The 16,663-nt window shown below is 32.4% G+C and overlaps 1 protein-coding gene across 3 annotated transcripts; it reads right to left on the reverse strand.

The window, feature by feature from the left end:
* Positions 1-818: 818 nt before the first annotated feature.
* LOC112521362 (adenine phosphoribosyltransferase 4) lies at positions 819-12,020 on the reverse strand. Of its 3 annotated transcripts, XM_025130179.1 has the most exons (6): positions 11,872-12,020; positions 11,645-11,755; positions 5,161-5,253; positions 2,191-2,340; positions 1,364-1,422; positions 819-1,156 (listed from the first exon to the last, which is right to left on the reverse strand). In XM_025130179.1, the coding sequence occupies exons 1-6, from the start codon at positions 11,957-11,959 to the stop codon at positions 1,079-1,081; spliced, it is 579 nt and encodes a 192-aa protein (XP_024985947.1). In that variant the 5' UTR covers positions 11,960-12,020; the 3' UTR covers positions 819-1,078. The 3 variants fall into 3 exon arrangements, with proteins under 3 accessions (XP_024985947.1, XP_024985948.1, XP_024985950.1); XM_025130180.1 differs by lacking the exons at positions 11,645-11,755; positions 11,872-12,020 and adding an exon at positions 10,597-10,874; XM_025130182.1 differs by lacking the exons at positions 11,645-11,755; positions 11,872-12,020 and adding an exon at positions 10,645-10,756.
* Positions 12,021-16,663: the final 4,643 nt, after the last annotated feature.

Genomic DNA, 16,663 nt, shown 5'->3' on the forward strand with positions numbered 1-16,663 from the left:
TGTTAAATATATAAAAATATGTTAAATATATCATAATTTAGCACTAATTGAGTCGAAGGGCTCATATATGTTATAAAGTTGAAACTATAAGGACATATTTTGTTGATAATTCTTTTCAAGTATTTTACTCATTAAATTATGTAAACCACATCAACTAAGTTTGCATTTAACTCTTAAATATTATTATTTTTTTATTAACCTGGATATATAATCTGCTATGCGAACAGACTAATTCTTGGGCGACCACCTGCTTTACAGATAGTTTGGAGTCACCGCATTTGAACTTCCGTGGCCACAAAAGGGATTTTTATTTCTCATTGGATTTGAACCTGAGACCTTTTGATACTTTTGACCTTTGGAGCCAAGCTCAAACCAATGAGGCACCACCCTTGTGGTTAAAATAGAAATTGTGATTGAAGCCTCAAAAACATTAGTTATTATGTTTATGCATGTAGGTTGGGTTTTCATGAGATCAACTTACTTCAGAGATTGTGATTGAAGCCTCAAAAACATACTAAACTTTCACAGATAAAACACTATAAAGGTACAAAAACAAACGTTCAAAATGTTTTCCCTGTGAAGGTTTGGTATTTTTTTGAATATTCATAATGTTTTGCTATGAAGATCCAAGATTATTTTGTAAACTCAAGTCTCACGAAAACATACTAGTTTATATGACCCCAAGTTGTATGTCTATTGTTGGTTTTATCACTTCCATCATAATTTGCAATCCAAGTACTAAACACTACACATGTTTTTAGAAGAATTCTAACATTATATATTTAAATTACAAGCTTAACGAATAACATAAACACAAGTTTTTAACAGTAGATTAAAAAATCAAATTCATTGCAAATAGCATTTTGGATAGTCATCGGTATGTATAAATCCATCCAGATGAAAAAGAAAGAATCAAGTGAGAAATCCAGTTCGAACCCTAAACGAGTGGTCTGAGCCTCACATGTTTTATCACCAAAATTTACCACTTGGGACATATACGAACGAGAGTTATGGCCAAAAACAGCCCTCTAATGTACACTTTTTCCATAATGCACAAAAGATAACATAATCGTCGTCATCATTGTGAATTCGGCTCAAACTGCGACTCAACAAGCACGTACAATGGCTTCCCGTGTGATCTCAACCGCTCCCGACCCTACAATAAGGAAATTTAGCTACTCAGATAAACCAAATGATTTCTTTTTTCTCTTTCCGTAAATTAAAATTTATATGTTCGTTTGATATATCATTGCAAATAAATTGATGATATTGACTTGAGACAACAACATTCATCTGTTCTATTTTTATTAAAGTGAAATGAATACCGGTGCTTGTTTCAATATATTTATTTTTATAGACGTACCTTCAAGTCCGGTACTTCGATCACACAGGCACACTCGACAACTTCAGCTCCAGCACGCTCTGGGAAACAAAAAGACAATGAGGTATTGTTAACACAAAAATGAAGTAACAAAGAACATCTCCAACATATTCACCATAAATTCTTTAAAATTGAGAAGCAAAAAAGTTCAACTTTCTAAAGAAAATTACATTCAACTCCAACAGTTTCTCTATTCTTTTTGAAGATTTCAACATTACTTATTTCATTAAAATATTTAATATCCCAACAAATTTTCAATTTTTTTATATGAAATGATGATATATTCCACTTTCATTGGTGGGCACTTAATCTCTGACAGTTCTCCAAATTTGGACCTAATTTCTCCATTTTGGAGGTTCTATTGGAGCAAAGAAAATAGGTTAAAAACTTCAAAATCTTCATTTTTCTCCGTTTTGGAGAATCAGTACAAAGACAGAAAGCAGCATTCCACCACAGATTAACTATAAATTTGGAGTTCAAATATTTAATCAGACTTGCAGCTTTTACTTCATAAACTAAACTATCAGGACTTCCATCTAAACATATGAGTGGCTAGTTTCCCTAACTTTAGATAGTTCAAAATGCAAGGAACACAAACAAGTTAACTGGAGATATAACTAGTTTCGAGCCAATGTATTTTTACAGGATATGCATGTTTTGACTACTTGAGCATATAATTTCTACTTGTTAACATTGAAATGTGTCCATAAGCCACTAGAGACATTAATCTTTAGTACTATTTATTACTGTTGCATATTAAGGAAGTGAAAAGAATCCCCATTCAGGTGGATAAAGTTTGAAAGAGATACCGAGTAAGTTCATTGCAGCACAAAGAGTGCCACCAGTAGCAACTAGATCATCAACAACCAGAGCTCGGTCTCCAGATTCAACTGCTCCAACATGCATTTCAAGGCAATCTGACCCATATTCCAAGATATACTTTTCTGATATCACTTCACCTGTAGTTATAAAGCCAACGATTGTAATTCTGATAAAGCATAATGTACGAATTGGTAATTGAGTTTTCAATTGAAAAGAGATGTACATGAACATATATATACACACAATTTCCCATTCATACTCAGTTTTACACAAAGAATTTAGGGGTGCTAAAGTATTTCTTGGGCATTTGAAGTTGCAAGAAGTAAAAAAGATGAATCTTCCTATCTAAGAAAATATGTCCTTGACCTGTTAACTGAGACAAGAAAATTGGGAGAAAAACCTTCTTGTGCTCAAATGATTCCTAATATGCACCTTACAGGAGAAGGGGAACTACTCGGAGATCCTGAGAAATATCGAAGGTTGGTTGGGAAGTTGAATTATCTTAAAGTGGCAGATCATGTTACTATGGTCATTCAGTTTATGTCATCTCCATTGTTGAACAAATCATCTGTTGCTTGAAAGGAGCACTTGGACGTGGTATTGTGTATGCAAATCATAGACAACGAGTCATATGGAATGTTTTTCCATATGCAAATTGGGCAGGTTCCAAAATGGATAGAAGATATCATATATTTGCAAGAAGCAAAATGTCATCTCACAACCAGGCAGAGTCATAATATAGGGCTATGGCACAATGTCTCGGTGTAAATATGGTGTGACAACCAACTTGCTCTTCATATTGCATCTGTTATTGTGTTTCATGAACGGGCTACTCACATTCAAATTGATCTTTTTTAAACCAAAGCAACAAAAGTACCAGCAAGTATGTGACAACAACTTGAATTCGAAAGAAATCAAAGCAGAAACCAGCATATTAGGAAATTTGCCCCGAGGAACTGATACTCTATTGTTCACATAAAGGCACCTAAAAACCTTCAAGTTTGGATGTTTAGACACAACACCAAGCTGTTCAACGATAGCGGTGATGGCTAAGGTTTTGACTGGAGATGGTGACGGCAGCTAGGGTTTCAATTAGTGATGGGGGAACCTAAGGTTTTGACTGGAGATGGTGACGGCGGCTAGGGTTTCAATTAGTGATGGGGGAACCTAGGGTTTTGACAGGAAATCCCTGCTAGGGTGGCTAGGGTTTTGAAATCGCATTAGCATAAACGACTGGGGAATCCAAATAACATAACTAGATTGTGTGGGGGAGATGAGTTTTCCTGAACCATTGGTGAAAAGTTCAAATGAAGATGCTATTACAACCAAGGTAGGCATGGTGTGTCAAACCTCAAGCTTTATGAGTTACAGTTACATCACGACGTTTTTCAAGGCGTGGCTTAAGACGACAAACTTATGCGTGTGTCATTGTGTTGAACAAATTAAATTCATATAAAAACAATAAAAGAAAGAAAAACCATGTATTGAAATCAAATATATGGAGCTTACAAAATTTGATACCAAAAAGTGTGTTAGATTATATTAGATACCAAAAAGTGTGTTAGATTATATTAGATGTAATTTTTCCTTCTTTTAATCAAGTCTTCTATTCAATGAGGTCATACTATCAGCTGTAAATAATAACCAATAAATTAATATATATATATAAAAAAATCCCACGTTTTGCACCATAACACGCCTTAGATCGAGCCACAGGGGTTTACTTGGCACCATAATGCGTTATTTATAACATAGCCAGTTGACAGTTGTATGCACGTAGACACATTAAATACATGAAATGATATGCATTGTTACAGAAACTTCCACTTGAATTATTTACAAGTTTTGAAATTATAAAACCACGTATATCACATATTGTCTTTGCTTAAAAATGTATGCATGCATCATAGACAGGTAAATCAACATGAGGAAACAAAAGGCTGAGCAAAGTTAGCTGAGAAACACTTGAAAAGAATCAACAACAATTTGGCATTAACAGGTAAATAGTAGAGCAATTGAACTTGGCAGGACAATTGAGCATGAAAGCAAAAGTTTAGCACCAAGGAAGAAGAAAAGAAATCAATCACCAAAGAGAGGTTACTTTTAGAGCTCATTACAAATTCGTAATTATATATATTTTTATTATGAAGTACAAAAATAGTTTTATAATTTACTCATGCTTATATATTATGAAATAATGTAGGAAAAAACAAAGATATTAAAGTAAATTCGGGTGAGATGAATGAAATTGGAGGAGATGACAGTGATTACGGAGATGATGATCGAGCTACACCATTTGATAACCCTTCAAAAAGTCAAACAATGATAATGATCATGAAACTGATGACTTCTTGAAGATTTAATTATTTAGTTCATGTTTTTAAGACTTGTAACTAGTAATTTTAAGACTTCAATAGTTTGACATGTAATCATATGTTGTTTGTTATGAATTTTTGTTGTTATCGTCGAGGTGTTCACCATGAGGCTTATGCCTCGCCTCATGTTTTCCTCTTTCAAAACCTTGATCATCGCCACTGTAATTTTCATTGAAGCCCGGATCACTACAAAGAGGGTGACAAGAAGATTTCACAGGTTTGTTAGGTATGGCAATAACATTGCTGTTCAAAGACCAAAACTCACATGCTTTCATATAGATGCCAAAAAGACAGAAAATAAGAAGGTACAAGGAAACAAATATATTGTCCTTCAAGCTTCATTAGTGCCACTTCATCACCTTCACTGACATCAGCAAAAACACATTGCCATGAAAACCACCAAACAGCCCCAAATCCTATTCCCACCCTTGATCTAAGATTCGAATTATAGGCCCTAACTTGCATCAGAACAACCTGGTTTAGGTGTGCTTGGGAGTTGGGCCTTTACCATTCGAATTATATCAAGGACCTCTACATCCAAATTATGTCAAGGAGAATATAACAAGGGAAGATGTAATGTACCAGGCAACTTTTTTGGCTTCCTCAATGGAACAAACTTTGCTCCTATTGCAAGTGCAATTGGAGGACCAAATATAAAACCTCGAGCCTCGATTCCTGGAATAAAGGAAACATTCACATAAGCATACATGGAAAAGTATTATCCATCTAAATTTTGTGATGGAGCCATGATCAGGCATAAAAAGATGGATCCCATGAAAAATTTAATATTAAAGAATTATGGTGCAAGAGCAGCCATCAAGTATGTTCAATAGGTAATGAAAAGTTAAACCAGGGAATAAATGAAAACGACAGCAGCAGTGAAGAGCCGTAGAACATTCATAGGAGAAATTTGCATGCTACTTTCTTGTACTAAATGAAAACATAAACCACATGGAATCTTGGGAGAAACTTACCAAGATGTACAAACCCACGCCTTATTTTCTTCTATGTGTATCTTATCTTCAGGATATATATATATATATATTATATTGGGAAAATTGCACCAAAATGGAACCAACTTTCACCTAATTCCTATTTTGGGAACCAACTTTCAAAATCGTCATTTTGGGGAACCAACTTGCACTTGATTCCTATTTTGGGGAACCAACTTTCAAAATCGTCATTTTAGGGAACCAACTTGCACCTAATTTCTATTTTGGGGAACCAACTTGCAAAATAATTATAGAAAAATAACTAAAATTCATTTTTTTCCAAAACTTAATGCAATAAAATGTATTTTTCATTTTAAATCTCGTTTTTTTAATTCAGATATCAAATTGAACATTTTTAAAAAAAATCCAAATTACCACAATAAAAATTGTTTTTTATTAATGCAAAAAAAATCAATTTAATAGAAAAAAATTAATTGATGCAATTAGTTAGATATAAAAATCTTGAATGTGATATTTAATATTTATTTTTTATTGCATCAATTAATTTTTTTCTATTAAATTGATTTTTTTGCATTAGTGAAAAACAATTATTATTGTGGTAATTTGGATTTTTTTTATAAAATGTTCAATTTGATATCTGAATTAAAAAAACGAGATTTGAAATGAAAAATAGATTTTATTGCATTAATTTTTGGAAAAAAACGATTTTTAGTTATTTTTCTATAATTATTTTGCAAGTTGGTTCCCCAAAATAGGAATYARGTGCAAGTTGGTTCCCCAAAATGACGATTTTGAAAGTTGGTTCCCCAAAATAGAAATTAGGTGAAAGTTGGTTCCATTTTGGTGCAATTTTCCCATATATATATATATATATATATATATTTGTACAAGGGCGGGTTCAAACGAGAAGGCGGTCAACTTACGAGAAATATGAGAAGGGCCAAATAACATGCGATTCTAGAGTAAAATCACATGGGATACACACATGATGTGTTGACCAGACATTACCCACACACGATTTATAATCTTAATTTCACCCAAATCTTTTACATGCTAAGGCAAACTGGCAAAGTAGTATTTTCTATTCTGTAACCTGGGGCTGGGAGTAACTCCTGAGCAAACTGGGTTGCAACAAGTTATGGCATTTGCTAAATGACAAAAGGTAAAATATATAAAAGTAACAAGACCTAACTGCAAAAATCTAAATAATACATTATTTTGCCAAGTGTCCTTTAGGAGGATATAGCATTACTCAAACAGATTAGTGACCCTTTGTCAAAATTTGAAGAACTCTAGGATTGAATTGTGGCTTGTTTAAGGAGAGGTCATGTCTGATATATATTAGCCAAAAGGATTGGGCTTTAGCATCAACCTCGTGGAATCATCTAGTGCCGCTATTAATCTTCATACTTACGATGTAGGCTCAATTTTCTGTAAGCTTGTGAGTTCATAAACTCTATTCGAGTTTAATTCATGAGAATTAATCACATTAGGACCCACCTTCTCAGAGCAAAACAAACCAAGCTAAATCTTCTTATCCAGCTTGGTTTCTCTAGCCATTAACACAGTCATATACATTACCTTGTAATCTGTTAATTGCAGCTCTCATGCTGCATAGTTCAGGCTTTTCAAAATCTTCAAAGCTTTTCTAAAAAATACTTTCGAATCTTTCCAACACCTTGTCACAAGTCGGGGGGGTTTCACAGAAACAGCCCCTTAACGCCTAGGATTAGAAGAAATTAATGCATACATCCTACCCTCCCAGACCCTACTTCCGAGTGGAATATACTAGGTACATATGGTTTACTCATCTTATCTCAAGGATATATAGATAGTATCATAGTAGTCCAAAAAATATTAGATGTAAACTTCATTTCAGCCAACTCTTATACTTGCTAAGACAAAGTAGTATCTTCTAAACTATAACCTGGCAATAACTCCCAAACTGGGTGCAATAAGTTATGGCATTTGCTAAAAGACAAGAAGCAAAAAATATACAAGTAACAAGAACAAAAATTAAAAGTATATTTCCAAGAAACAATAAAAGAGATATGGGGAGATAGAAAACAGATACAAAGTTCTGTCCAATTGGAACGACCAAGATCAGAACGACATAAGCTTTATACATAAATTTGATTGATACAAAACTAATTCAACATTGTGACTACAGACTAATACATTTATGTATTTTATGTTCTGGTGGGGGAATTGTTTTGGTTTGTGTTGGTTTATTGTTTTTGTTTCGTGATACTTCCATTATATTGGTTATGTATGTCATTCAAGACGTGATCAATTGCAGCGATAATTTGTTCATCCTCAATGGGCTTTCCCCACAAATAAAAAGAAAAAAATTGATTATGTATGTCATTCAAGACGTGATCAATTGCAGCGATAATTTGTTCATCCTCAATGGGCTTTCCCCACAAATAAAAAGAAAAAAATTGATCAAGGACATATGAAGGGCCAAGAGTCGCATATAAGGTTCTCTGTAGTTCTTAAATTATATTTTCTATATGATTTGATTTTCAATGAAATATCTTATGTTTGCTCTTTAAATCCATCTTTCTTCAACCAATATTTCATGTGTGTGTATTGTAACTTTTCACAATATTTCCGGATGGACTGATACGGTATTGGAATACTAAATGTGGATGTGTGGATGATTAGTAAGGGATATAGATGTAGGAGGATCAAATGAGAAGATGGTCACCTTACGAAAAGTGTGAGAAGGGTCAAATCACATGTGATGCTATAGTAAGTAGGGATTTGCTACATGTCCAGAAAGATACGGCAACTGGCAACGCGACCAAGTTCACGTGAAAACTCGTTCACGCAATGGCCAGTGAACGCGAACCTTCTGGATGTGTTGTAAATCAATGTGATTTGTCCCTTCTCGCACTTCACATAAGTTGACTGCCTTATCATTTGAACCCGCCCCTATAGATATATCCAACTATGTTCAACATCATCGGATACAATCCAGATAGACATTCCAGTATCAGATATCTTAATCAGATACGGACATGTGAATACATATATTTGATTTGTCTAACATTCATTTGCATCCCTAGATGCCACTAACTACAATTTTTTTACTAAAAAACACTATTGCATGTCCAAATTATGCTAATCTAGTGACAAAAAGTGAATTCAACTACTTCTTTAATGATTATTAAGGGACCAAAAGGTCATCTATTTTCCTAAAAATGTCATGGCTAGTGTAGGACAACCCTAAAAGATATCCTAATTATTCTAAAACGGGGGGACTACTTTGCAATAGTCCACTGTCTGTTAACAAAAATAGTGTCTTGACAATATATATATATTATGTCATGTGGATAACAGAATGATGGAGATGTGTTAATAAAAATGATATTACGAGTAAATACTTTTATTGGAATTTGGACAAATTATTTCTGAAGTCAGCTTTTTGGTATACGGGACTAATCTATTAAACTATTAATGGGGTGAAAGTGCCTGCATATTTAAGAATAATCTGGATATGAAATTAGCCACTGTCTTCATTCTAAAATTTAACAATCATATTAAGAATTATATAACTTTGCTGAATGTTAATTTTATCTATCACTGTTCTTCCTGTAACCTAGCAATCTGCACCCTGTTTTCTTTATTTTGAATATTTTAATGTATGGATTAAAATGGAATTAAGAAAAAATGCAAGGGTGAGATGGAGACAACTATTAAAGTTTGGAAACTCACAAGGTAAAGATAACAATGACCATTTAGATAAATACTTAAGTAATAGAGTTTTCAAATATTTGGACTCAAGAATTCTGAATGGTTGATTTGGTGGGATAGATATCCAGAAAATTTGAGCCACTCACATTAAAGATAGATATAATATTTTTAATAAATGATAATGCAGAGATGCAAGGAAATACTCTCCAACAATCTTGAGATCTTCAATGTAGAGGCCTTTAAGGCAAGCTTGTTGATACTTACTACTACATAGCACTTTTCAAAGGGTCAGTTAATAAAAGATGCAACTTGGCATATTCCTTCAAGTTAAAAGAATACACTGTCATTATATGATAGTTAAAAGAGAAAGCAAGTAACCTTGCAAACCTAGCATGGCTGTTCAGTTAACTTTTGTTTGGAACCAAAAGTCAATGTCAAATTGTTTTTGTGCAGTTAGAATCCATCAGAATGAATTATTAACAACTTTTTTATACAATTTTTTTAATAATAAATATTTTTTATACTTATGCCCACTTTTGTTTGTCTTTTTCGTGTAACCGTGTGTATCCGAGCCAGACTATGCGGACTGCTAATCCCCAGGAAACCACAAATGGCTTGGTATTCGCAGGTGAACCTGCATGGCTACAACGGCTCTGGCAACTAACAGATTTGAACCAGGGGAAGATGCAATTTCCACTACATCCCCTCGGCTTTAACGGTGCACCACAACCAAGTGGTAAGTCTTGATGTACTAATGGGCCAAAAACTGTATATATGCTTTGGGTTTATCATGTAATACCTACAACTAGAATGGTTCTAACTACATGATGAAGAACCCCAAGAGGCATGACAGTCTTGCTAGCAAAAAGACAGAATTTTCATTTAGGGCCGCAAGCCAAAAGAGAGATACTTTCTCAGTTCACAGACAGGTGACATCTTAAATCGAAAAAACTTTTCAACATCCAAATAGAAGAAGTTAAATTAACCAAAATCAACACTAATTTAAATAATTGCATTTAGTGAGGCTTGACATCTTGACAAATAACTCTAGTTTCTAGTGATATGTAGATAAGGTAAACTAGGAAAAAGAAATTCAACACATTGAAGATAAAGAAATCTATTTTTGCTTTTACGATTTGAGGAGAAATCCAAATACAAAAGCATTTGAATACCAATGACCGGTTTAGATTCAAATGACAGTAAACAGTAAAGGATGTCGGCCTGTAATATTTTCCTTTGGCCTTAAAACTAAAGCTTCAAAAATTTCATGCTACAAGACAAGATGTGGCAGAACTGCAGACACCAAGAAACTGAACATAGATATCAAGAAAAAAATGAACGGTTGTTTATGATGCTGAGTGATCACCAGAGAACAAAACAAATAGAGCCCATTTGATTACATTAGACTCTCCACCTTTTGCAAGAGATCTACCCAACAATAATTGATCATCAGACTCTGACACCCAGATATATACAATCATGAACAATAAAGAGAGTGTATGCATATGGGGTGAGGGGATGAGGATAAAATCAATATATATGCAAAAACATTGGAAAGTGAAGAGTATTGAGGCTCAAATTCAAAAGCATCTCATCCAAATAGTGGCAAATCTTTAAAAATCCACAATGTGATGAAATGAAACCCAACAAAATTAAAAAGGATCTGTCCCCATATTCAAATATCCATCATCACGCCGGGGAGGTCCCACCTGCCTTCCCCCAACAACAAGAACCACCATTATCCCACCCAAAATTTGGATCTTGAAAGGGAGAGAGCACATGCTTTAGCAAGCAAAGACCACTATTAGCCGCTCATATTCATTCATAGGAAGTAATCAATGACAACTTCCTACCCCCAAATTCCCACTATCTATCAACCACTGAAAGACAAAATTGAATTGGCACGTCATTTCACTCGGAAACAAAAAAAATAGTCATCTGATGCCACTTCAAGATTTTGTTGTAGCTCAAAGGCATAAAAAAGGTCACCACAAACGAACCCAACAACAAATTTTACAGTATATTATGGTCTGATTTAACTTGTTTCAGGATCAAAGACTTGTCATCTATAGAGGGATGGGACGTCCCTAAACAAACCCCTTTGGCGGTGACATTCGACTTAACTTTAGTTCACAAATGGCACGATAGAAAAATAAACATAAAATATCAACAACAACAACAACAACAACAAAACATCTCTACATCCATGGAAAAGGAAGATAATAATGCTTATTATTGCACAACATTGGCTGCCATAATGTTACCCTAGGTTTTGTATGTATGTGTGTGTGGGTGGGTGGACAAAGTTCGGCATTTGACCCTACTTCTCAATAAATAAACGGCGAAAAGATTTAGCATGATGAATTTACTCAATTCCAACGGGAGTGGATAAAATTCCAAAGTAGAATAATTACCTACAATTACAGAAATGTCTTTGTCTTTGTAACGTTCAACAAACAAATCAATGGTGTCTTTGAATGCCTTCGGATCAAGCAACAATGTAGTGATGTCTTGAAACATTATACCTGTTAATCATAAAACCAAAACTTCCATCACCGTTCATGAATGTGTAAGATTATGTGTGCTCTCACAAACCACCCCGACAGAGTATCCTACACAACCCAACGAGAGATTACTGTACCTGGTTTTGGGAAGTTAGGGATGACGCGAAGTGCGGATTTGATGCCATTGATACAACCGCCGGAGCCTCCGTTCTCGCCGGCGGACATTCTCAGTTTGTGAAGGAGCAGTTGAAGAAAATTAATGGCGGATTTGAGAGAATATTAGGATGGGGAAAATGAGAGGGAAACAACTGTATTTATAGGAATACGTGAGAGGGATAGAGGGAGAGACCTTTTCCCACTTTACTGTTTAAGGGGGGTGGGTGGGCACACTGCACAAGAATGAGGGGCTGATTTGAAATTATAAATCAACATCTCGGAAAGGGTGAAGTTTTGATAAAATGGTAGATATAGTCCTTTTACTTTTAAATTTGTCTTTCCACCTCCTTCAAGTTTTATGAAAGCATCTTCAACTTTTTTTCGTTGTCGTTCCTCTAAATTGAAAAAAAAAACTCATAATTTTCAAATATAATTGCATTCAAGTCCATCAATTTTCTCCTTAACATTAATTATATTATTAAAATATTTAATACATTTAATATTTTAACAAACTTTTTAGAAGATAGTAATTTTATATTCTCTCTCCTCAAAAATAAATATAAAATAATTAATGTAAGTTCGGTTTTCCCTAAAATTTATTTTTGGATATTTATTCTCTCTTAAAAAATGTATTCTCTCACTTTTCATTCCTTTTGGACAATCTTTATAAATTTTATATAACTTTGAATATTCTGTTATAGATATTTTAAGATATATTGTTGCATTTTTTATGTTAACCATGGATGTATGGTTAGCTTATGTGCACCTCAACTAATCACATGAACCTTATAAAAGAGACATGAAAAATCCTAATGTAAAACTGATTGGTTTTACCTTATGTGTTATATAATGATTAGGCTTTTAACAATACAAACGTTCACAACAATATTTGAAAATCCAGAGGCAGATATAGGAAATTTTCAAAGTGGTTACACCAAATAAATATCTTTATAAATTTTATACACAGACCCTTATCCTTTCAATATTTATGGTTGCACACAACGAAACCTATGGTTCACCATTACAATTTACAAAGTTCAAAAAACTACACTTCATGCAACCAATTCTATGGTTTCACATGATACCGTAGGATACATGTAGATCTTGTCTTATGAAAATTTATAACTTTATTAATACAAGTTTAAGTTATTATGATGACACTGATAAAGACAACATTACAGGTTAAAATCTTATATTTAAAATTGAAACAGAACAATCTGATAATTTACGAATAAAGTACATCACCTTGGTTGGATGATAATACAAGACAAAAGGAGACATAAATGGTGTAAAGGACAAATAAATGCATGTTAATGTTGACCATTCTTAAGGATAATACTATTCATTTGGACCACATTAGATAGTGCCATGGACGGGACTGTTTTGTAATTTAATTAAATTGAAGGGTTGTATTTGTAATTTACTTAAAAGTAAGTGGCCATTATTGTAAATTGTTCAAAGGAAGCAAGATGAAAATGGCCAAAGGACATCACGAGGATCTCCCCTCGCGATTGCGGTTTCGCGCGTTTCTTTTCGTAAATACCGAATATGTCCCTACCGGATATGTTGATAATTTGGGTTAATTTAATTAAAGTTAAGGAAAAATAATATATGTAGATATGATAATAGTGTGTCGGGTTATGTTTGACAAATCAATTAATTAGTCAATTGGTGGTTAATAAGTTGATTATTAATTGATAACGTATCTAATGACTGATAAGTTAATTGATAGTTGATAAGTTAACTAATGAACTAAATACGTCCGTAAAATTATTAAAAAGAACATATTTAAAAATTAATAAAATTTAAATATTTTATAATATATTTAAAAAATTAATTAATACAAATCTGATGTTAAAAAAATTAAATATAGAATATGTTGATTAATATATTTTAATGTGATTCATTATTATTATATATAATTTTAAAAAATTGAATTTGTATAATCAAATACAAATTTAAATTTGTAGAAAATATCTACATTAAATAATGTTATAATACTAATAAGAAACAAAGTTGCTCAATCTTACATAGATTTTTTAATTAATATTTTTAAAAAAATTAAATTAAGTATTTTATTAAAATATATGTAACATTGTCAAAGCCCAAATCAACAAACTCTCTTAATAATTTCAAATCCAACTTAAAAAACCATCATGAAAGTTATTGGTAGTCCAACACTTGTTTGTCGCATATGTGTAAAAATTACAAAATTACTTATATATTTTTCGCTTGACTAGTTAAAGTCACAATTCTTAACCAATCTTAATCGTATGAATGGCTAAGATCACTTATTACTTCTCAAATATTTATCACTTCTCAATTAAACATATCCCTAATCTTATGTGTTAAATAAATTTATAATTTTTCAACAAATTTATACCTAACATACAACAAAAATGTGACATTTACGTCTGAAAGGTTTTTTTTACCGACTCGTGTTGAAGACAGACTTTCTTGTCGGACGTTATTTTGGGAATGGGCAATTGCTCCATGATTTCCACGATCCTCTCTTTGTTCTTGTTCTTAAACATTTTATACCGATCAAATTACTTTTGGAGAAAATTGGATTTATGAACAAAAGATGATCAAAATATCATATCTAATTGCCAAATATCAAACTTTTATAGTATAACATCTCTCAATTGTATCTCTCTTTTATATATATATATATATATATATATATATATATATATATATATAGAGGGTCAAGATCAAATGTTAACCAAAGTTTTTGTGTTAACTTTCTTAACCGATCTTGGTCATTCAATTTTTCAATAAACGGTTATGATTAATCATTATAAATACTTATTTTTTTTAAATTTAAAATTTCATAAACATAAGTGAACAAAGTTGAAAAGGGTATTTAGGTATAAAAAAATTATGTAACTCCCATATCAATAATTGGGAGTTACAAAATCAAAAAAATTATGATTTTTGTTAATTTATTTTTGTTAACGTAAGAAACATATGAACACAAATATATATATATATATATATATATATATATATATGAACCATTGTATCATATACGAATTTTTTTTTTTTGACAAATATATAAACTTGGACTGCATAGCATTTATGAACACAATATGAACATAATAAGAATAACTGTTATACGAAAGAAAATAAATAAAAAACAGGTATGAACATAATATGAACAGTTTTTGAACAATAGTTCATTAATTATGAACGCATTCAGGAGCGATTCTTTGTCAATTGGAGTTTTATACATGCATTGCATCCACACCGTTTAAGGTCCACCTCTTGTTCATATATGTTTCTGGTCTTATGTGGTTGTTCAACCCTTGTTCATATCGTGTTCACCCCTTGTTCATATCATGTTCACCCCTTGTTCATATCGTGTTCACCCCTTGTTCATATCGTATAAAATATATGAACACATAACCCCGACGCTATGAACATCAGGTGCAAACACTTACACAAATATAAAGATTTGGTATCAAGTTTAAAAAATAACATTTGTGTTCATATGATATAAGTAACATGAACACAATGGTTCATGATTCATAAAAGTCGATAATATGACAATATGAAAATGAGTCATACATGTACTTCCATTTGAACATGTGAATTAGGTAGGTATTAATAGTTAAAAAAAGTTATCAATGCAATATGAACTACAAAAAACACAACACATCATAATAAACATAATTTCGATTAAAACGAGTCTAATAAAATATTAATTCATTACCAAGACATTCACTTTGGTTAATTTATTCACTTCCCGAACTCGAAATCTGATTGTCACCATAAACCATTTTAATCTTCTCAATGTTTTCGATTTTTTTTCTAATTCGTTTATCCATAATAGCTTGAACGATACTGAAGATTTTACTACCGTGTTTCCTCCACGAATCAAAAACTCATTAAACAATAAAAATGAAAAATCAAGATTAAAAAATAAATAAAAATATCAATATTATAAATGTATATTTTTAAGGATTTTATGATTTTGTAACTCTCCTTTAATGGTATGAGAGTTACATAGGAAATGAAATTACTCAATTACATTTGGCATTAAATTGTGAACATGATAGAAACATAATAGAAGAATGGATTGTGATTGGTTGACATGGTTTACAAAGTTAATACAAAAACTTTGGTTAACATTTGATCTTGTCCATATATATAGGGCTGGTTCAAATAGAAACCAATCATATGGTACAAACTATGTGAACCGATCTTGATCGTTCATTTTATCATCAAACGGTTATTATTAAATGAGATTAAATAAACAATAATTTAATTAATGTATTAATTGATATGTGTATGAACAATTGTTTAAAGGGTAAATTGGTCAAACGGTCATTATTAATGAGTATTAAAAAATAATCAATTAATCATTAAATTAATTGRRHTRCTTATGAACAATTGTTCACAGGGTATTTTGGTAATAAATCCTCACGCATCGTGAACCCGATATTCTCCAGCCGATTTGTAACCTACGATCGATTATGAACATATTCACAACTCATGTTCACATGTCGGCCCTATGCTCATGTGAACATCATCTGTGTCTTGCAATGTAAATACTATGTTCATATGTTCATATATGTTCACATGTCAGCCCTATGTTCGTGTGAACAGCATCTGTGTCTTACAATGTAAACACTATGTTCATATGGTGTGATRTTTTTCAATRTCATACCGTATGACATCGTCACGGGTTCGTGTGAACAACGATTGTGTCTGTCAATGAAAACAAGTTGTTCATATGGTGAACATATATGAACATAGACTGCAAGAGAT

This window comes from Cynara cardunculus (genome assembly GCF_001531365.2).
Source record: "Cynara cardunculus var. scolymus isolate 2C chromosome LG 11, CcrdV1, whole genome shotgun sequence".
Lineage (NCBI taxonomy): Eukaryota > Viridiplantae > Streptophyta > Magnoliopsida > Asterales > Asteraceae > Cynara > Cynara cardunculus.